Raw genomic sequence first — 22702 nt, 5'->3', positions numbered from 1 at the left:
AGCACTTTAGCAAAGCAGCAAAAGTTACAGTGGTAAGAAAAAACTGCCTTATTAAAAGGCAGAAATCTTCGGCCGGATCCCCGGCTCATGACGAAACAGTCTTCACAGGCCTAGACTGCGCCGGGCTTGGGCCTTTAGAGGTATTTCTTGCTTAATTTACAACTTGACTGAGCAGGTATCCTTACCATCATTTGTTTATGCACTTAGGTGTGCAGTTGTAATGCCAGACACTTCCCACTCAAAATGATATTACAAAAAATAACTCTTAACATGTGCTTTAGCGGATTTGTGTAGCCTACATGTATTTTTCCATGAAATATTATCCTTTATTTAACCAGGGAAGGTTAGTTAAGATTAAAATGTTTTTTTTTTTGTTCCAGCGAGGTTAGGCAACTACAGCTGTGGATAACAAACATTACAGCCTATATACATATAATCACAATTGAACTGAGATACCGTTATTAAATCGTGAATACAATTTATTTTGAATAAAGTCATATCAAGATTTCATCAAAGAGTTAAAGTAAATGGCACATTAAACCCAAAACACGCCAACATTATAAGTAGGAAAGATGCTAGATACTCAAGTACATAGCATGTCTATTATCAGCAGCTCATTTACATAGTCAGTCCCCTGATAGGTCCTGCACTTGTTTTAAAGTGTCGGGGACTTAATCCAAGAGCTTTGGATGATGCTGACTACCAGCTGGTAGTTAGTTGCGCCATCTAATGGTAATTCTGGGAAATATAACATAATGAGGCACAAAATACTGTATCCATCTTGCTCTACCACTGATTCGTAAGAATGGAATTTAATGTCAAGATACGTTTTACTTTCATGGTCTTTGTTTGTTGTTTTATTTAAGTGTAAGGCCTCTGTTTATCAATCAAAGGTCAAGCAGTGCTCCAGCACAGTACCTAAGTGACGTATAGAATCCACCAATAGCAAACGTAGCTCATATCTATAGTCCCGCCCAAGTGACCTCTTTGGCCCAATCACAGCGGTCCCTCAGGGGAGGCTGGGCGGGACGGTTACATCCCCGACAAAGGTAACAGGTTGCAGTCGGCGCAGAATGAACTTGTTACTGTGAGTTTTTATTCCAACCACTTTTCTCGTGTGGACTTTAATGGACGTTTTGTGGAAGAAACTCGAATCATCGTCAACCTAAGGGAAGAGAAGTTTCACTGAGGATCGGAGGGGAAAGTTGAAAGGTAGAGATAATATTCGGTTGGTTTTGGTCTTCTGAAAGCCAGACAGCTAAACCAGACAGACACGACCTGTCAGACAGTTACAGGGCTTCGTGGGAGGTTTTCAAATGTTATGTGTAGCTCATTTGTTTTCTTGAGTGAGTTGGATAATATGTGATTATATCAGTACTGAGTCACTAAGATGTTTCTGTTAGCTTGTGTAGCTCTACAGCTAACGTAACTTTAATGAAACAAGTGCTCCAAGCTAACGTAAACAATACTTCAAGACAGCGTGAATATCCCGGCAATATTTGGTAAAAACACATGTAAGAGAGGACTTTTATTGCCCTCAAAGTACTTTACAGGTGTCTCAAAGTTACTGCAGGTAGAAATATGGTATTTAAAACCAAAACAAGTCACATTGTAAAGCTTTTCTCTCCAGAACAAGTGTAATGTTAACGCATTGCCCATATCTCATTCCTGTCCTATCCCAGGGGGTTTCTAACCAAATCTGTTTGAAAAGACAAACCATTTTGAGACCTTTAAGGCCATGTAAAAAATACTCCAGGGCTGCATTTAACTATATTTTAAACCTTTTAAGTCCTTGAAACTTTGAAACATGATATTCTAATGGCCTGAAAAGTTTCTTCTGCAAACTCTCGGGAAGAGATTTTTGAACAACTTCAATTTTGAGCTCTTCAACTTGAAGCTGGACTCAGATGAAACTGATGATACAGCAAGAATCGAGTGCAGATTATAGCTTTGAAGGTTGGTTTCAGGTACAATAATTACACCACTGGACTTCTTAAGCCCCTGAATATGCTGACACAGTTTCATTTCAAAACACTGCAAAAAAAAAAAAAAAGGTTTGACCTAGCTGCGTTCACAGCTCTTTAAGGAGTGATACAGGGAAGTCTGATATTACAGCGTAAACAGGTAAAGTCCCATTATTCACATACACGGAGAGACACATTCAGCCTGTGTAAGTGAGCGGAGAAACAAGTGTCAGGAATGTGGGATAAATCAGGGAGGGGCACATGTATGTGCTCCTAATAAGGTGTCATTTGTGTACTATGTGGTAACACTGGAGTCTCTCTTTGTTATGCCAATGAATGTCTGTAGATCAGTAAAGAGGAATAAATGGCTGTTTGTTTGAGTATGAAAGAAGAGAGGGGGCAGGTTTGGAGAGGGATTGACCACTGGAGAGAGGAAGAAGAGGGCCTGGTTTTATGTGAAGAATGTAATGGAGAGGGTGAATACCCTGAGGACTGAGTGGCTGCCTGTCCTTTAAGGACACAAGGAGCGAGAGCTACTGTTTTGTTCAGCACTGTAACTTAAATTCTAAGGGTTTATTTCCAAGGTTATTTTCTTTTACAGGAAAAGGAGTAAAGTACAGTTTTGGAGCATTACTTTGCTGGCTTCATAGGAGGCTGTAGTGTTGAATCAGATAGACGATGAATTGATTGTTCAACCAACGTCAATATATGTTTGGTTTCAAATTGGTTTTCATTTTATTGTATTTTATGAACTGTAGCGGAGATGTTACTGTCAAAGATGTTGGCGTTATCGATCTGTGAATTCATTCCTCATCCTAGAAACACAGTAGGTTTTGAACTGTGTTAACTGTTAATACCTACAATGCAGTATAGGATGGAGAAATTGAATGTTATATTAAACAAAGCACATATATACGTTCTTTGGGCCTACACTTGTTTTCTCCTAAGATGTCTTTCTTGAACAACCTTCAGTCTTTCATGCTGTCTCCAGCTGTATCATTTAAGGGTCAGAAAATCATCTGACGTCATATACCACAGCGACTGTGATTCAGCAGAGGCACTTTCATAACTCTACACACTGCTGTTGTTCATTTCCCTGCACACACACACACACACACACACACACACACACACACACACACACACACACACACACACACACACACACTATAATATCCTAATTATATTTTCCATCCCATCTCTGATCTTAACAGGGAAGCTGCTCCGATTCAATTTACCGTGCGAAAATCCAATTTGAGGCCAGGGGCTGTGAGTCCGTCAGCATAACTGCAGGCAGGAAAGCATTACTGGCAACAGAATAAAAAAACACACTCACCAGTTACACTCTTAACTGGGCAAGCCAACTAAGCGGAACTAAACTGGGCTGTTGTAGAAGTTTTATCCTTATAATAATAAAAGTTCAGGGTCACGACCTTTGCTTGTCGCCTGCTTATAAAAGGGTTATAACTAACGCATTTCTGAACACATCACAACAATCTCAATGATCTGATTTTTTCAAATGAGTTTTTTTCTTTCTATTGACAGTTATATAACAATAATAATCTTTGGGTTTTGGATGATCATTAATTGGTCACTTTCTATCAAATAAAGTAAGCTTTGAGAAAGTGTGACTGAATAGCCAAATAGAACAGAATAGAACTTGTTTGCTATCCTACTTTCAGTATGAAAAATGATGTTTATTTTGGAGAGGTGTACAAAGACATTAGCTTTAGGGAGAAACCTTGAAGTAGGACAGACGTGTTACTGTTGAAACAAACTTGTTGTAATCAGATGGATAGTGTTAAGGAGGGGGAATGATGGAGCGCAGGATCATTTTAGCATTCCCAGAATTGCTGCCCTCATTTTCCGCCCCACATCAGGAGGACAAAAGGATGCTGTGGGAGCTGGATATGCATTCTTCATCAATGGCATAGCATGATTAGAGTCATGAGGAGATGCAGATGAGCACTTGGAACTCTTAGACTTTATAGATGGCTCTTGCTGAAGATCAGCATATCGCCTCAAATCAATGGACATTGTCATCTGTGCGCCTCATATGGCATGTTTGTGGCGTTTTCCAGTGCCAAACATGATTGCCCGACCTTGCTGTGAAGACAGTGGGCTGCAGACTTCATGCTCAACTGCACAAATGTGTTGTGACATGGTGCTTCCTCCGTGGCTCCCAAAGGGTGGAATAAAGATTGACCTAACTGAGCACGTCTGACGCGCATGTCTGTCTGTTGACGATGCTTATGCACCACAAGCACACAGATACCCTCAAAGGTCGTCCATGTCATGTTGCTTCGCTCGCTGCCAGCTCGGATACTTTTCTTTCATCTATTCCCACTCCACAGAAAAGAAAACTCACTCTCCCAGCACATTTAAAAATTCACTCGTATTGGCTCTCCTTACTGACTTTATCTCATTATGCTCATCTGAGAAAGGCTCAGCTTGATTTTTGGCTGTGTCATCCAGCTTTCAAAATCTGTTCAGAAACATCCAAATGTGAGCGTAGGTGTTAAATGATGCATGTGTCAGTGCCCGGCAGAGTTTTCTATTTGATGGTTACTGTTGTAGTCAGTCCTTTGTGTGCTTGGGGGAGGAGGGGTTTGTGCTCAGGATTTTATCACACAAGCCACAGATAAGAGAAGAAAAGCTGAGTGTTTCTTTTCTCTCTCTCTTCCTCCCTCACTCCACCCTCCCTTTCTGTCCCTCGGCCCACTTTCGGTCTCTCACCTTGGAAAGCTGAGGGAGGGAAGGATAAGGGTGCAGAGGCCAGGACGGAGTGTTGTAATAGGTCTGAAGTTAGTTTAATGAACCGTACAGGTGTAATGACATGGGGGAGGAGGTCTCCTAATGACACGCATGGTGTGATCAGTCAGTGGATGTAGTATCAGGAAAGTTCAGCTTCAGATCATTGCTGGTGACGGATAAGGTGCACCTCGGCTCATTCTGTAGGTGTGATCATTCTAGAGCGATTACACATAGTTTCAGAGTTACTCATCAAGGACTATCAGACTATAGAAAAAGGGAGGATCAGGGAGTAAAGAGAAACATAAATTCAGAGTAAATTTATGAAAATGTGCTTCTTGTTGCTGTGGAATTGGTCTGTATTAAGGCTGCTAAGTTTCAAGGGGATTAGTATCTGGCTGGGAAAATTCACAAAGTTGGGTTGCTCTAGGAGGGAAAGTGATACGTGGTTGTGTGCTTTCAGGTTAATGACTAATGAAGTGCACTGAGGTTAAAGTCCACGCAAGCAGTCAGCAACCACAAAGTGAGTGTTACTGCCTATAAATCTGTGTGCCCGTATTTTTTACAAAGCAGGGCTAGGCTTGTGTTACACAGTTTTGACATTTCAGGGTTGCTTGCTGACAAGCGTCCATGTATTCTTTGTGTGATTTCCTGATCTGAGATTTTGTTCAAAGCACTCCTGAAACTGCACTTTGATGTTAGATACTGATTTTGACATGTGCTGTTTATATCGCAAGATAATTATGTCTTCTAGAAAGCAATAAATAGATTTATTTGTTTATGACTTATTTTTGGGCTTTTTTGGGCTTTTCTTTTAGAGATAGGACACAAATCGGGGCGATTGTTGGGAGCGACATGCGGGAAAGGAGCCACAGGCCAGATTCAAACCCGGGCCGTCCACTCTCAAGGACTTTAGCCTCTGTACATGGGGTGCATGCACTAATCATAAGGCTGACGGGACCCCCTAAAAAGCACATTTTTTAAATTAAAAATCTCAGCACAGATTCATTTTGTCATTGTGTATTAAAGAATACTGAATGAGAAAATGTATGAGTAACTTCGTAAACAGTGAAAATATGAACACATCAACACTCTTTCATAAGTCACTTTGAACAAAAACTAAAAATGAAATAACATAGTGTCATACAATTATGACTGCACAATGTGAGACAAATATGTCATGTTCAATACGTTGTTTAATTTTGCAAAATGATATAAAGAGAAATAGCGCCCAAAATATGAAAGTTTGCACATCAGCTCTAACTCACAGTTTCTGTCTGTATGCTGTTTTTCATGTGTTTACACAATACTTGTGTTTGAAACATGTCCCTCCTGATTACTCAAGGAATCAAAAAACACTTTTCTTTTACTATTATATTGGTAACAATTAACTGAGGGTAGCTAATAGTTAGCTTTAGCTTCATCTGACTGCATCAAAATGGTGTGAAAGCATGGCCATGGTACTCAGGCTTCCATCAGATGAGTAAAATGCACACATGCTGAGTAACAGAAATGAATTTTTGTGATATATTCAGACTTTTGTAATGATTTTATTGTGAATGGTCATATCCTATAACAATAAAATTCAGATTTTTTGCCTAGCTTCAAATTCAGCAGGACAAAACTCATTAATACGTTATCATTATTGATATGTTGGGTAATACTAGACCAGAGTATCAGAATATGTATCCTGTGAGTCGAGGGCAGATAGCTATCAGAAATCTAACCATAACTTTCTTCTTCTTCCTCTTCTTCTTAGCTTTCTCTCTGCTCTGGCACCAGTATGAGCGCACCTTCTTCAGGTCAAAAGACCCCAGTGGACTATGGTGTCCAGATCCGCTTCATCAATGACCTCTATGACACCGGCGGGGGCCAGCCGGGGCCCCAGCCCCAGCCCAAGACCAAGACCAAGACTCAGACCACCTCCAAATACGGTGTAGCAGTCAGGGTGCAGGGTATTGCCGGGCAGCCATATGTGGTCCTGAAGGATGGAGAAAAAGGAGACTCTTATGGGGTCCAACTCAGGACGCATTACCCCCCTAGTTACAGCAGTCTTCCGCGGAGGAGAGATAACACAGGGACACAGGGGGAAGATGTGGGAGGGCAGGGAGGAGCATTACGTCGGGCTCAGTCTCATGGATCACTGCTGGAGAGGGATGGAGAGGGAGGAGCAGGTAATGAGGAGTTCCAGCTGTCCAGGCCCCCAGGGGATGGGAAGTCTGGGAGTTATGGGAACCTGGATGGAGGAATTGGGGTGAGGGGGGAGAGAGAGCAGGGCCGGCGTGGCGGTGGTAGAGAAGAAGACATGGAAAGAAATATGTGGGAGGGTTCGTATAAAGCAGGGCTCAACGGTTCAGTGGGATCAGTGAGGAGCGATCGGTCTTACCCAGACCCTCCGCGTCAAAGAGATCACTCAAATCAGAAGCAGACTCCTGTTAACAATCTCATAAATAGATTTTCTGGAGGTAACAGTCCAGGTCAACAGAGAAGCCAAGATCCCAGAGCTACATCTCCTCTCCTAACCCCAAACCCTTACAACTCGCCTCCGTCCTCAGCTAACAGCAGCCTTGGACGCGGCCAGACGCCTGTCACATTTCCCAAACACTCCGCTAATCAGTGGACTGCACCGGGGAGATACGCCGCTGTAGAGACACCGCAGGCCACTCTGACTGAGGCACAAGTAAGAATAAAATCAAGTTCAATGCTTAGCAATAAAACATTTAAGTCTGCTCCGGACATCACATAGAATGCAACATTGCAAGAGTAGTTTTCTGATCTGTATCTTAAGGTGAAACCTGACCTTTTACTGGACCAGGGTCAGACTGCAGAGATGAGCGGCGAGGACGAGCAGGTCTTGCAGACTATTTACAACATCCTGAGACAAGGGTATGACTTGGAGTCTAAATTTCAAGTTTTGTTGTGATATAAGGCAGTAAAAAATAATAATATTTAGTTTAATCTCTGTGTCTTCCCTAAGGTCAAACGAGAGCGATGTTGTCATCAATCACAAAGTCAAAGTCATATTTCAGAAGATTCAGAATCTTAAGGTTGGTCCTTTTTCTAAAGTTTTGTAACTCTGTAAAGGCGTGTTCCTTCACAGGCTCATGTATTAGGTACATTCAACGTTTACAAGTATGTCCATTTTGATTCTTTTTTCTTCAACAGCCCATGGACAGGGCCCAGGAGGAGTGGATCCGAGAGAAGAGAGAGCTTGAAAGAAAAATAGGTGAACTACAAGCTGCCCTGCAGGCAGAAAGAAGGGTAAGACAAACACAAATAAAGGACCTCTGATATTACATTTTGACTGCAGTTCCATTTAGGACTAGAAAACCCAAGTTAGCCATGGATTATCTTTACAAATCATAGCAGAAGGATAAGACATGATGAGAATGTGTGCCCTATATTCACTTTACGGATGAGGATTTAACATTCTACCTGAAATCAGCCTTAAACACATGGTGCAGAAAGCCAATTCATCACATAAAGAAAACTCATCCAAGACTACTTGAAGTAAGAGACCCAACTATCAGCTAAAGGAAGCTGTTGGCTGATTGGAGTGAGAAACTGTCCTCAGAGTTTGTATCTCTTTTAAACTAATCTAACCAGGAGAGCTGGGGGTTCCTTGGCGTGTGCTTCAGATTAATCCGACGATTAATCCTTAAAGCCCTCTGGGCCAGTCAGAGGTGCACACACACACACACACACAATCTTCTAACTCCAATAATGACTCATTATATGTTGGTTAGAGGAAGGTGGGCAGGTCTTAATCTTTAATAGCTCCTAAGAACTTAATCCCTTATGCATATTGATCAGCGGGCCAATGCAGGACCGCTTTAACCTTTTCCTCAAAGCTCATTGTTTCTCCCAGCAGAGCTACCTGGTGTCTAATGTTTCCCTGCTCTCTCATTTATTCATCATGTATGCCCGTGTTCAGGATTCTGTTAGCAATTCTGATCCCGCTCTGAAAGCTGAGCTGGAGTCCTGTCTGGATGAAAACCTGCAGCTCCGGGAGATGCTGGACCGGAAGAAGAAAGAATTAAATGAAACACAATCAGAGTGAGGACACAAAAGCATACAGTGCACTCATTCAAACACACACACACACACTCACACACACACACACACACAGAGGGGGATTCAGGAAGGGGCATGGTACCATTGTCTGTGAGTCTTGGTTGGCTGGAGTTAGAGGGCAGCATGACAAGCCCACTTTGTTTTCAAGCACACTCTCCACACAATGTCATGGAACAAGAAGTTACTCAAACTAATTCACATGACTCACAAGTATGCCAGGGTCAATGAAGTACAAATAATCATTGTGTTGTGTGTATGTCCTCTTTTCCTCGCAGGCTGACTCAGCTGCGTATGGATAGAGAGAATGCAGAGGTACGGGTCAGAGAAATGGAGGACCAGCTGGCTGAGTTTCAGGATGAACTGAGGAGAGAAAACGGCAACAAGAAGGTACTGCTGAAAATTACTCAGAAAAGTCACACTTCAACAGAAACACAGGAGCTATCTCCTGCCAGTTTTGGTTAATTCTGTTCAAGAGAAATGTGACTGTTTGTAGAATCACTGCATCTCAAAACAACATTTTTATTTGTATTATTTTAAGTCAAAATTACATTTCTTCTGCCTGCAGGATCTGATGTCTTGTGAGGCGCAGCTGATGGATGTTTGCCAGCTGAAACAGAAGCTGGAGGAGTCGCTGAGACAGAGAGAGAGGGAGCTCACAGCCCTGAAAGGAGCGCTGAAGGAGGAGGTGGCCACGCACGATAAAGAGATCGAGGCGCTCCGAGAGCAGTACAGCGTTGACATGGAGAAGCTCCGCAGCAGCATGGAGCAGGTGTCTCAGGTGTGAACACAAACACAGCGCAGGGAGACATCTCCCCAACATGCCTGACATTTTCTTTTTCTTTCGCAGTGACAATCTTTCTGTTTCGACAATTAGCAGATACTCCGGTTAAGAAATATTTTTTTATATTTAGTTTCTACAGCAACCATCCAAGGATACATGGATTATGATGAGATCAATCAGAGCCCTGCAGATTTAGTTTCTCAGTGAATATAGCCAGGAAGGTGAAAGAGAAAGTGACATAGAAAGATGTACTGAGCACATTAGAGCTGCTGCCTCACAGCGAGGAGGTTCCTGGCTCAAATGCCTGTGGGACAGGGCCTCTCTGTGTAGAGTTTGCATGTTCTCCCCATGCATGGCTGGGTTCTCTCAGGGTACTCCGGCTTTCTCCCACAGTCTGAAGACATGCTCGTTAGGTCAATTAGTGACTCTGAATTGCCCGTAGGTGTGAATGTGAATGTGGCTGGTTGTCTGTCTCTATATCTCTGCCTTGTGATTGACTGGCAAACAGTCCAGGTTGTACCCGCCTCTCGAACCAATGACAGCTGGGATCGCCTCCAGCCCCCTGCAACCCAGAATGGGAAAAGCGTTATAGATAATGGATCTTATGTTATCAGTTGACTTCCAGTGGAACATATCTGGATCTGAATCTGTGAATATGAAATCTATCTATCTAACGCTTGGGCAGATCTATCTGTCTGCATTTATTTACGTCCAACAAAAGGAAGGGTAATCATCAAACAAGCTCTCAGTTCCTCTCTCTTGTTTTTCAGTCTCACGCAGGGATCGAGGCAGAGCGTTTACGTGTCAATGCATCCATTCGCACCCTTCAGCAGCAGTTGGAGGATTGTAGGGACGAGAGCAGCCACTGGATGGAGCAGTTTCACGCCACCAGAGACGAACTCCGGACAACCAAACAAGAGTGAGTCCATATTGTTCAGAACGTCTTTTCAGTATCAGGTACCTGGATTTTTACACTTCTCCTCCTTGGACATGGATTCCATAAGTGTCTTCTCATGGTTCCTCTTTGTACCTACTGTACTACTAACATGCATCCATCTCCTCTCTTTCCATTCCACCTGGTCACTGTTTCTCCCACTTTCTGTCAGAGAGCAACGCAGCAGCCCCGCGACACCGTGAGAGCCACTAATGAGCAGCATTTGTGTTTAGATGTGCAGAGCTGTAGATGTGCTAACTGTCTGTAGTTCAAAGGCCATCCACACCTACAGTCCTTATTCAAATCTATTTAAAGCATCCAGATGATCAAAGTTTAAACAAAGTCCAGGAACCTCCTCCGTCTCACAGTTACAGCTTCTTATTTGGGAATATGGACCTTTAGTTAGTCCTGCGGTTAAGCAGAACTAATGCTCCCTCGAGCTTCAGGGAGTGATGATTTCATTCTTTGGCGTTTACTTCTTCAGACAAGTAGTGTGGACGGTCATCGGTTTCTTTATTTAGAAATATGTGGACTTTGATTTGCTTTAGTAGCTGATTTACTGTCTGTATTAATATGATAATAATGAATGAATAATGACCTATATACTGATAGACAACCTCACAGTAGAGTAAGTCTATTTGTCATGAATCACCTTAACCATCAAACTGCTGCTGTTCAGGTAACAAATCATTACTTAAAACAGCATCATATATTGATTTTCACAGACTGACGATATTCAATATGATTTTCTTTAGACTGCTGCAAACCCGTCTGGAAAAAGATGAATTTGAAGAGGAACTGAAGGAGCTGCAGGACAAAGTGAGCAACATGAAACAACAAATACCTGACCCCGGTGCCACACAGACTCTCAACCAGGTGCAGTAAATAAATAAAAAAACACTCAACCCCAGGTGATCAGAAACCGATAAATCACCTGATCTGTTTCACAAAAAAGTGAAGCGTTTGACCATCAAGCCGTCCAATGTTTCTGTGCAGGAACTTCAGCGATGCACGGCTGAGCTACAGAAGGCAAAGTCTGAGGTGGAGAAGCTGAGGACAGACTTTGACAAGAAAGTCTTGGAGGTCATCTCTTTAAAAAAATCTCACCAGAACCAGGAGGCGGAGCTGAAGTATGAGATTGACAGGCTAAAGGACCAATTACAGAAGGGCAAAGAGGACCTTGCAAAGGCACAGGAGAAAAACAAACGGGTTAGTTACATTTTCCAGTTGGGGACAAAGGACCCTGGACAGATTTTTTCTGGTAGTTACAGATTGGATTGGATGATTAGATTCATATTGAAAATACTGTTTGCTTCATATTTTTATCATAAAATGTCATGTATTTCTTACTATCATGTTTGTTCCCTAAATGCACTCTTTGCAGCTTCCAAACCCGGCCATCATCACAGAGCTGGAGCAGAAACTCGATGAGACACGTGGTGAAGCGAGCCAGCTAAAAGAGAAACTCTCATTAGCTGAAGAGGAAGTGAAGGCCACAAACAACCGTCTCAATACAGCCAACATGGACATTAAAACGCTCGAAGACGCCCAGAAAGAGCAGGAGGAGGCCAACACACGTCTCAGAGAGAAACTGTCACGTCTTGAAGTAAGATACATCCATTCTTACATCCATCAGGGTTTCTGAAGTATTGAAGCATAATTGGGCGCCCTCTATGATTTTTCTCAGGCTCTGCTGCAGACCAGTGCCACTGAGAGCTCCGAGGCAGAGCTCGCCCTCCACACTGAGGCCCGAGCGCTGAGATCTGAGCTGGATGAATCCAAGAGGAAAGCTTCCAGACTGAGCCAGGAGCAACGAGAGCTCAGCCTGCGTTTGGAGGAGACGGAGAAAGAGAAGGAGACGCTGAAACAGACAATCAACCAGCTGGAGGAGATGGAACGACAACAGGGAAAAGCTCTGGAGAAACTCAACAGAGAGGTAAACAAAAGCAGAGTTTCATTTTCTACCTTTAAAAAACAACAACAACCTCTGTAGTTTGAACTATCTGCAAATTAGACCAAAATGATCCCTCCTGTTTGTTTGTCTCTGTCAGTACGAGTCTCTGACCGGGTCCTCAAGGGAGGAGACGCAGGCTCTCCGGGTTCAGCTGGAGGAGCAGAGGGAGAGGGCACGCAAGGAAATGCAGGAGGTGCAACGTCACGGAAACGACGCTCACAGTGAAGTGGAAAGAAGTCGCACACATCTAAGGAGACTGGAGGAAGAAGTGTGTGCTTTGAGCGCTTGTGTATATGCTTACTCGCCCGTTGTTTTTGTTATGAAAATGATTCTGGTCTGAATGTTTTCAATAGTTGTGACAGATAATATTCATGCTGCACGCTTGAATGATTGTATTCATGTATCTGCATGCAAAACAACACAGTGATCATCATTCAGCATAGCATTTCTGTTTTTTTAACATTATGATAAATGTAACTAGATGTCACGGCACAAGAAGGAGCTTCTGCTGGTGTGTGAGGAGAGAGACAACCACCAGCTGGATAAAGAGCTCCTCTCCAACAGACTGCGCCACGTGGAGGGAGAGTTGGAGGCTGGCAAAAACGGCCTCAATGAGAAAACTCGGGAGGTTCGCATACTGGAGGTAAGATATGTGCATCTGCATAATCAGCATAATCCACTCTGGAGAATAACCATGACTACAGGGCTCTCTGCTGTAACAGATATAGCTGTGACCTGCATGTGTTGTTAGTATAACATTCTGTGCTTCTGCACACTTTTAAGGAAGTACAGCTGATCAACTGTATTTGAAGATGAACGCCTCCAGATTTCTCTTGAGGGCTTATACAGGGCATGTTGTCTAGGTTTTGAGCATCTAATAAAAGTTGATATATTGTGTCTCTGTCAGGACAAGCTGAAGCGTTTAGAGTTGGAGCTGGAGGAGGAGAGAGGCAGTGCGGAAATGATGATAGACAGGGTGGCCAGGAGCAGAGATCAGATTGATCAGCTCCGCTCTGAGCTCATGCAGGAGAGATCATCCAAACAGGACCTGGAGCTGGACAAGAACTCCATGGAGAGACATGTACATAACACACTAACTTACTGAATGCTGTCTACAATTCTCGGCCTACAATTAAATACTAGATAACATTATGTGCATTGTTAATCTGCGCTGTCTGTCCCTGCAGCTGAAGGAGCTGAGGAGTCGTGTGGCCGACATGGAGGGCCAGTCTCGCTCCTCAGCTGGAGTCTCCCAGCTGGAGAACAGGATCCAGGAGCTGGAGGAGCTCCTAAGGAATGAGGAAAGGTACAATGCAACAGATCTATATTTTGGATCACTCCCTATGAAATGTGATTGTCACCAGCTGGGGAAAATCACATTAGAGGGATACTTCACCGTTGAAACATGAATCTGTACTGACATTGGGTCATGTATGTAGTAGAAATGTGAAATACATTTTGAAATTGGTGCCTTCTTGACCGAGAAATAGCAGAAAGTGTCTTTTTGGCTCATGTGGATGAAAGACACTAACTCCCAGAATGCACAGCACCGCAGGCCACTCCCACTAAGGTCCTATATTTACAGACAATTACTACAACACAAAAGGCCATTTCCTCAACTGATTCCGAGATTTCTTCCAGTATTGAATTGGTATCTTGGAAATTCCTGGCAGAAAACAGACTCTATGTCTGTGTCCATAGACAAACAATGAGAGCACCAACACCACCAGTCTGCCCCAGCTCGAGCCGGCCCCGGGCTCCTCGTCCACACCGCCGCCGACACTGCTGCTTTGGCTGCAGCAGCCACGGCAGGAGACCTGCAGCAGCCGCCTCGCTGCTATATTGTGGCTCGTAAAGATAGCCACGAACATCCGATTCAAGCACAAGACCTTCAAAATCCCCTTCATCCATATCAGTTTGAAGTTGTAACATGTTTTTTTTTCGCCATTATCAGCTTTCTCCGTAGAGCCTGTTAGCATGGCGGACGTTAAGTTTCGATTCTGGGAGTGAGTTCCCACCCACTGATCTGTGATTGGTCTGTAGCTTCAGTGGTCGAAAATATGAGGAACTAGTGTTGTAGTTTCACCCCGCTAACCACAACAGCCGCCGCTGACGCAAAATGACGATTTTTGCGTCATCGGAAACTCCTTTTGCAGACAAGAAATACAAAGATTTCCCGTCTCAGGGGAAAATGATGGCAGGATGCACGACCATTCAAAAATACTCCCCCCCCCCACCCTACCATCAGCTCAGTAGCGCCCACTGTGGGCAGCCCCCTCACTCTGGCATCTCTCCATTAGTGCATGTCCATAGGATCCTGTTTGTGCATGTGTATATTTCAGCCTATGTGTGTGTTGCATGACTTGCAGAGTGTAAAAACAGAAGTTTCCCCTTGCGGGGATCAATAAAGTTTAATCTTAATCTTAATCTTAATGCAAATGGGTGGAGTATCCCTTTAATTGAACATGCATGTATACATCAGAGAGTCCAGTAAAACAGACCTTATTTGGCTACAGAGAATCTTCATGTGAGCAATGAGGTAGTGAATGTTTTGCTCCAGGGCATTTTGGCAGGAGTTGAAATGGAGGAAAGTATCACTCCTCAACCTGCGTACATGTCTTATGGTCTTCCTCTCTCATTTGAATGTCAAGGGAGAAGAACTCGGTGTTGGGGTCTCAACGACGTCTGGAGAGAAAGCTGAAGGAACTCAATATGGCACTGGATGAGGAGAGACATACACACACTGAACAGAGAGACCAGGTAGACACATCCCCCACCAATGTCATGTCAGTGTTTGGGCATAGATATGAAAGAAAAAAGAGAACACAATCAAACTGCACTTTAACTGTTTTCTTTGTCACAGCTGGCTCTGAGGGTGAAGGCTCTGAAGAGGCAGGTGGATGAAGGAGAAACAGAGCTGGAGAGGATAGATGGTCTGAGGAGAAAGGCTCAGAGAGACATGGAGGAACAGATGGAGCTCAAAGACGCCTTGCAGGGAAGAGTCACAGCTCTGGAGACTGAGCTCAAGTGAGCATTTCCCTTGTCTTTGTCTCTTATGTTGTTACTCACAGTGTGAGATTTTTTTTTAGTGATTATGTAACACACTTCCTGGCAGCCCGATTAACACAGAGAATGTGGGCAAGAGAGCGAGAGAGAGACACCATCTCCTCTTTTGTCACAGAGTGAATAAAACTGCATGTAAATGATGCTATTAGTAGTGAACCCAGATTCCTCGGCTGTTAGACACACTTAGAAACACCTGGTAGAGACTCACACAGACTCCCTGAGGGGCAGGATTTCACAATGTGATGTGTGTAAAACAGATCTACAATCTCCTAAGTGTGGAGAGATGTTCCATTAAAAAAAAATCAGCACATTACTCATGTACCACAGGGGGGGAAATTAAAGTCTCCCTCTAGACAAGAGAATGAATGTTTTTCCCTTATATCACCAGCAGAGGGAGCACTATGATCATTCAAGCAGCAATACTTTTTTTGATGAAAGCTACTTCCAAATACATCTAATTGTGTGAAATTGTATTTTTTTTTTGGCAGTGATGATGTTAACAATCATTATGTGTCACAGGAGAAAGGCCCAAGCAGCAATGCGGCCAGCTTTGGATTCATCAGCCCTCAGCTCAGATGATGACGACAGTCTGTACGATCCCTCCACCATCACCTCCATCCTCACTGAGAGCAACCTGCAGACCAGCTCCTGTTAAAATAAAAAGCACTTCAGTGACAGGGTAAGGGCGAGAAAACGTAGCACTAAAGTAGGAGAAGAAAGAGGGAAGTGTATCTTAGCTTCTATGTAGACTAGGAGGGAAGCCACAAGGCAGAATGGTGTACAATAAGGACAATGGTGGGGGGGGGGAGGATGGGGGGTAAAGAACATACTGTAGAGGTCAGTGGGAGAATGATTTTTCCACTTCAGAGTGAATGAAAGGAAGCAAAACATCCTCTGCATTTAAAGGAATTTCCTTCGGCCCACGGCATACACGGTTGTGCTTTATGGTACAGTTGGAAGGACACCATTGCATTGTTGCCAAACACAAGCAAACACACTACTAAGAAGTAACGAGAAAAAACAATGAAAAATACAACAACAGGGCCTGTAGGAGAGAAACAATGTTAGGAGCACAGAAACACATACATGGAAAATACCTCTTGTATTTTTTTGGTACTAGTTAATTTTTATTGTGTTTAGTTAACCTGTTGACTGAGCTCAAATGTCTGTCCCCAGACATGCACTACTAGAACTTAGCAGCACTACTGAACACACAGACCAAATGCTGATCGCTTCATGATTGCACAAGAAACTGAACAATAAACTATAAATCTGCAAATCTTATGCTGGTTATCCTCACCAAATCGAATGGTTTGACACTGAAAAATATATGATTTTTTATGAAATCTGGAATTTATCTACATGAAAAAAAATATATTTTTGGTGTTTTTCTAAGGTTGGAATATATCTCTGTTATAAAATAGTTTTAGAGGAGGCATTCACTCCACCCTCCAATCTTTGTCACGTGGTGCACAGTTCAGGAATGCTGGATTGTTCAAATAAAATGAGAGCGTTTGACACTGGTAAATATCTCGAACAGGTTTTTTTCTTGGAGAAAGACACAATAATAAATCACTACTGTAAACCTTGAATATGCTTTGTTGATAACTGACCTGGCTGAGTCTTTATTCTCTGTATTTGTTTCCTAGAAAAGCTACAACAGAATGTTATTGTGTCTGTTTGTGGTTCACAACATAAAGGATGAAGCTTCAGTCCTTTGTGAGAATATAACTGACTGTTTGAAAGTGGTGGTCCACTTTAAAATGAGAAGAATAAAGACTAAAATAACTTTGTGTCTGAAAAAAGAAAAGTCAGTTTATTTGTAGATCCTGCACAATTTCTATGCATTCCACTACTTTAACTCACTTATATATTCTCATCATTTCAATATGATGCCTTATTATAAAAATAATATTTGTAATTGACTTTCTTTTTGTAAAGTGTTTGTATTTCATGTTTGTAGACTGTTCTGGTTGATTTTTGTACACAGTGTGAACAATCTGAGATATAATTGAAATACAGTTTTCTGCAATTTAGTGTTCATCTCGTTTTTTCCCGTGAACTGAAAAATGGTACTTTAATTTGATTTGTTGGACTGTTGAGTATGATGATGATGATGGGTTTTTTTTTTATTAAGATGTTGCTACAAACTTGTTCACTGGAAATAAACCCTACTGTGACTGTATTTCACAAGATGGATCTTTTTTTCTATTGAATAAAAAGTTAGCCACATTAAAACTATTTATTTGTTTAATTCTTTATGTTCCCTTGTAATAAATGCAGATTACAGTGTTTACACTGCATGTTTGCATATTTTAGGATTAAAAACACTTCCTCTTTGGGGCGTGGTGGTAAGTGAGTGCTCCATGTGTGGGGACTGTGGTCCTCCTGACGGGGGCCCGGGTTTGAATCTGACCTGTGGCTCCTTTCCTGCATGTTATTCCCCGTTCTTTCTGTCTCTGATTTCCAACTCTATCCACTGTCCTAACTCTACAATAAAAGCCCTAAAATAATTGTCTTCTTCTACATTTCACCTAAAGCAAAAAGGGACTACAGTATCAAATAACAGTGTAAATATCTCTAACTATATTATATTTCCTAAAGAAAAGTCAGTTTCAAAGGCTTCATTGAACACTCTTTGACCCTCAACAGATACAATAGACACCTATTCTATTCCATTAAGATGTACTCGAGAGTGTCACATAAAGTTGCTCATGGTCTATTAAATGTAGTGTGTACAGTTCTTTTATAGATCTACTAGGAAAGTTATCTCTTTTTATGATACCAGGTGAAACAAACGAACAGCTTCTTGGGTTGGTTCTTTTATTACATGACTTTATGAAGTTCTAATTTGTGGACATTTAAGTGGTTCCTCGTTTTGAATGTGCAGAGAAATAGCACGATACAAAGCTCTCAGTGGTTTTAATAAGCTCTACACTGACCTTCACTTCGTGGTTCAGCTGTGGAGCCTGCAACTTCATGGTTCGCTCTTTTGTGCCAATCTCTTTTGTTCATCTGCATCAGGAATCTGATTTATAGATGGAAAAACAACCAAACTGATCAGCCATGCAGACATGGTTAGAAAATACATTAGTTGAAAAATATGGAGCTTTCCCCTCAGGAGTCGGTTGATACCAAAAACAGCTAAATGCCAGACACTTTCTGACATCAGATGGACAGAAACACAATAATATCATTGGGTTGCTCAGTCAATCATTGCCATTATTGAAGGAGAATGATTGAGACAGATTAGGACCTGGCAGTGGAGCGGTGCTTCTCTGGAAACTAAACATGTTTTATCTAGAGCTGAGTTCTAGAGAATTGTGTGTTTAAGAGTGTGTACGGCTATTTAATACAGGCTACAGGAGCTCGCTGAGCCCTTCATTATTCGTTATAATCAGTGTGTAAACAAAATGTGCGTGTCACAATAACACACATCACATGTTGGTGATTACAGATCTGTGTTTTTCATAGCTCAAGCACGATTTTAGAGAGACACTTTGCAATACGTCATGGAAGAATATGCACAGATATAAACAAATAACATTGATTACTGATCCTTTACATTGGGTCACATTATATCCTGCGTTATCCCAAAAGTACACTCTGTATGTGACCTGTACTGTTTCCATAAGCTGCACGTGTTGACATGCCATTCACTCACCCTACAGCCATGTTGTGTTAGCCTCTAATCTCTTGTTGCAGAATTGTTTTTGATCATCAGAACTACTGTGACTGAGTGTCTGATTGTTTAGATGACACTGATATGTTTATGAGATAGACAAGGACAAGCGCTGTGTTCTGTGTGAAGCTAGCTAGCTGCTCATAAAAGTTCATGTGCTCTTCCATTTGTTTTGTTTCATAGACTGAAGTCTTGATTTTGAATGAACTGTGATAAGCAGTGGGCAGAGCAGCTGAGAGCTGATGGGAGAGGCTTGATTTTCCATTTGTGGACATATTTACACATTTTTTATACTCACAAACACTTCTTGTTAAATGAGCTCAAAAGGGTGAAAAATACTTAAGAATCTCCTCAGATTAAAGGCATATTCATTTTGTTTCAATTGTGTAATCATGATTCCGCTGGTACAAACAGGCGTCTTCCAGCAGCACAGACCTGTCTCTTGGAGTTGGTACTGTGGGCATTGATGGACGGTTTCTGCCAGGAGCACCTCAGGGTGAAGAACGATAGGAATGTGCCAGCCTGCCAGGTCAAACGAGATCCATGTGAAACGTGAGAGGAAACTTCCACAGAGCTCCAAGATATTTGTGAAGTAAATTGTGACATCAGAAGATAATCCCACATGTAACACCAGCGACTGTTGTTCCAACTCACATCTAAATCTAGGGGAAATCGCCGTAAGGGGAGTGGGAATAAAAGCTAGGCCTTTATTCTTCGAGCCAAAAATTGTATGACTTGGGTTATTGTTTGTGCCTCAGAGAGAAAAAAAAAACATGAAAGTAAGCTTCTTTGAAAGTCCTCTGGTTATTTATGTGTTTACATTCTATTTGGCACATTGGCAGCTTTAACATGACTTTGTTTGAGACTTTGAGACTCCACAATGACGTCTGTGCCTCAGAAGAGTTCAGGTCTCTTGCTGCTTTTTTTTTACAGATTTACTGTTGCCCCTGTGGTGCTTTTGTGCGATTGATCTACAAAGAGGCCCCTTCCACTCTTGTGGCTGCCAGGAATTGAACTTTAAATTCTTTCCTTGGAGCAAATTTGTTGGCTTTCAGTCACACCTTTCATATTTGCAGTAGAACCAGAAGCAGTGTCCGTGATACTACACCTTCCCATACTGTGTAACCAAACCTGTACAGTGTATCGTGCTGTGTACTGTACCTGTTTTGCCAGCCTGTAACTTACGTGTGAACATATTTTCCATGGGCGGGAACGGGTTTCCATATCATTCCAGTTTTCCAGGCATTACTTAAAACCCAAAGGGATGATTTGGCAAGAGCTGGGTGTGTTTTATTTTGAAATCCTGGTGTGTTTGTTATTTCATAATAATGTTTGCTCAGAAAGAAAACAGCCCAATAGTGGATATATATTTACATCCGCCTCCAGGTGACCCACGAGTGGAAATACAACTCTGTAAGGGTTTGGATGCTGTAATAAAGACACCAGCACAAACCTGTTTCTATGCTTGTACATTTACAAAGATAAATAATAGGATAATGAGAGGGGGATTAATCATTCCAGTACATCAGTGCTATAAATAACTTTCTTTGTGTTCATCGTCATATGAGAGTCAGGGTGGTTTTGGCCAGGATTTTAAAAGTTGGCTGTTAAACAACAGAAAAAGTTGCACATATCTTTTTAAAATATATATCTTTGTTTGTGAAATTATTTTCTCTAAGACTTTCACTTCAAATAAAAGTTCTTACCGGGAAGTTCTTCTTGGAAATAACCACTACTGATAAGGTGAGCTGAACTGTTTCAGGATTATTCTCTCTCTGCCACATAATAGGAACAGAATAATATACTTAAATAATATAATAAAACGAGTATGTGTTTTTATCTGTGAAATGCAAACCCCTGTGTACAGTTTGACAAACCACATTCACAGGAGTAATTTTAAATGCATGACCTCAGTTTCCTCAAAGGATAGGCAGGGCTCTGATGAGAATAAGGAGTAGAAATGATTTAAAAAAAAGTGACCCTCCTATAAAGTTCATGTTGCTTAAATAGAGAAGCACAGTTCAAGTGTCATTGTATCAGCACACACTCACTGTGTGTGTCACATTTGTGCACTTTTAACCTCAGTGTACCCAAATGACTAAAACATCATCCTTTTCCGTTTCTTTCCTGTCTTGTGTTTTCTTTCTGGTTTTCAGGGTTGTTGTCCAGGTCATCTGACTTATTTTTAGACCTTTTAATGGTCCAAAAGCATTTAAAACACTTCTGTATCCTTATCTCTAAAAATATGTGGTTAAGAATTTACTTGCTGTTTGGTCGGTATCAACTTTTTTTGTTTTGAAGAAGAAGAAGTAAAAAAAAATGTTCACCTGATAAACACAGATGTATAGATTATTATCCTCTATTACTTGTTTCCAAATAACAGTTAAAGTCAAAGTTGAGAAAATATGTGTAAAGAGATGCTTGCTCCTTTTATTGACAGGAACGATGTTCAACACTTTATAAATAACACATTTAATACAAATCATCAACATGACATTATTAAGATAATACATATAAATGGAAAGACATTATATGTTTTCTGTGCATTTAGTTGGTAGTAAATGTATGAATCTCCTTCTTACAAAATTTCCCTCTGGGATTAATAAAGTATCTCTGATTCTTATTCTTAAACACACAACAAATACTATTTGCCTGGCACACTTTTCAGACTCTTCCTCCTCAGTGCACCCTGGGATATTTCTTAGGCCTGACATAACAGAGTGCAAGAGACGGCCTATCCAGGTAAACTAATCCTCCAACAAGGTGTTAAAACTCAGAATACTGCCTGACAAATACTGAATAGCAGCGTCCTGACTCACATCATTATCTCACACACTGAAGTGTGAAAACATGTCTCATACTGTCTGCTGTCTGATCTGTGGATCAGTGTGTGTTTGAGTGTGGTCGCAAGTGTGATGTAAACACACTATTATGGCTCATATTATGGATCAGTACGAGAGACAATGATGACATACCGTAGTACAGTTAAGGCGTGTTTGTTTTATGGATGTGTTCATGTGGAATAGTGACATTCCCAAAGAGAAATCAACCATCAAAGAAATAAAGCATCTCTCTGTTTGTGTGAGTGTGTGTGTGTGTGTGTGTGTGTGTGTGTGTGTGTGTGTGTGTGTGTGTGTGTGTGTGTGTGTGTGTGGAGGTGTGTGTGTGTGTGTGTGTGTGTGTGTGTGTGTGTGGAGGTGTGTTTCAGGTCCTGCTTCACATTCATTTAACATCATCCTCTTTATTCCACAGCGAGCTGTTGTATGCTTTAATGCCATTAAAGTCTTTATCCGAGGTCTGTGCCGACCGGGATTAGCTGTCCCTGAAATGGGCGAAATACCAGCAGAGAAACTCTCACCAAGTTAGTTGTGCTTTATCATCTTGTTCCTCTTTGTCTGTTCTGGATATAAATACTGTGTCATGTGTGACATAAATATTGTATAAACCCTTGAAATAGAAAGATAAAACGTCCATATCACTGAAAACCACATGTCTA

General features: G+C 41.8%; 1 protein-coding gene across 2 annotated transcripts; it reads left to right on the top strand.

Annotated features, from left to right (window-relative positions):
* The first annotated feature begins 1059 nt into the window (after positions 1–1059).
* Positions 1060–17765, top strand: LOC132984035 (cingulin). Of its 2 annotated transcripts, none has more exons than XM_061050647.1 (20): positions 1060–1212; positions 6475–7395; positions 7531–7601; positions 7693–7762; positions 7881–7976; positions 8650–8771; positions 9065–9176; positions 9355–9567; positions 10341–10489; positions 11260–11380; positions 11501–11713; positions 11889–12110; positions 12192–12440; positions 12556–12726; positions 12940–13101; positions 13366–13539; positions 13646–13764; positions 15110–15218; positions 15322–15485; positions 16044–17765. In XM_061050647.1, exons 2-20 carry the CDS (start codon positions 6499–6501, stop codon positions 16177–16179), a joined length of 3570 nt encoding a protein of 1189 aa, XP_060906630.1. In that variant the 5' UTR covers positions 1060–1212; positions 6475–6498; the 3' UTR covers positions 16180–17765. The 2 variants fall into 2 exon arrangements, with proteins under 2 accessions (XP_060906630.1, XP_060906628.1); XM_061050645.1 differs by having other exon boundaries at positions 7504–7601.
* Positions 17766–22702: the final 4937 nt, after the last annotated feature.

Source organism: Labrus mixtus, chromosome 11, assembly GCF_963584025.1.
Source record: "Labrus mixtus chromosome 11, fLabMix1.1, whole genome shotgun sequence".
NCBI classification, from domain to species: domain Eukaryota; kingdom Metazoa; phylum Chordata; class Actinopteri; order Labriformes; family Labridae; genus Labrus; species Labrus mixtus.
The sequence above is the reverse complement of the archived record's forward strand: the minus strand, read 5'-3'. Positions and strand labels throughout refer to the sequence as shown.

What these genes read in the sequence shown, in the direction of transcription:
- LOC132984035 (XM_061050645.1), top strand. Translation starts at nt 6,499, where the DNA reads ATGAGCGCACCTTCTTCAGGTCAAAAGACCCCAGTGGACTATGGTGTC. An exon ending in AGAAGATTCAGAATCTTAAG is followed by an intron (nt 7,763 to 7,880) that starts GTTGGTCCTTTT and finishes TTTCTTCAACAG; the next exon opens with CCCATGGACAGGGCCCAGGA. An exon ending in TAAGGAGACTGGAGGAAGAA is followed by an intron (nt 12,727 to 12,939) that starts GTGTGTGCTTTG and finishes AAATGTAACTAG; the next exon opens with ATGTCACGGCACAAGAAGGA.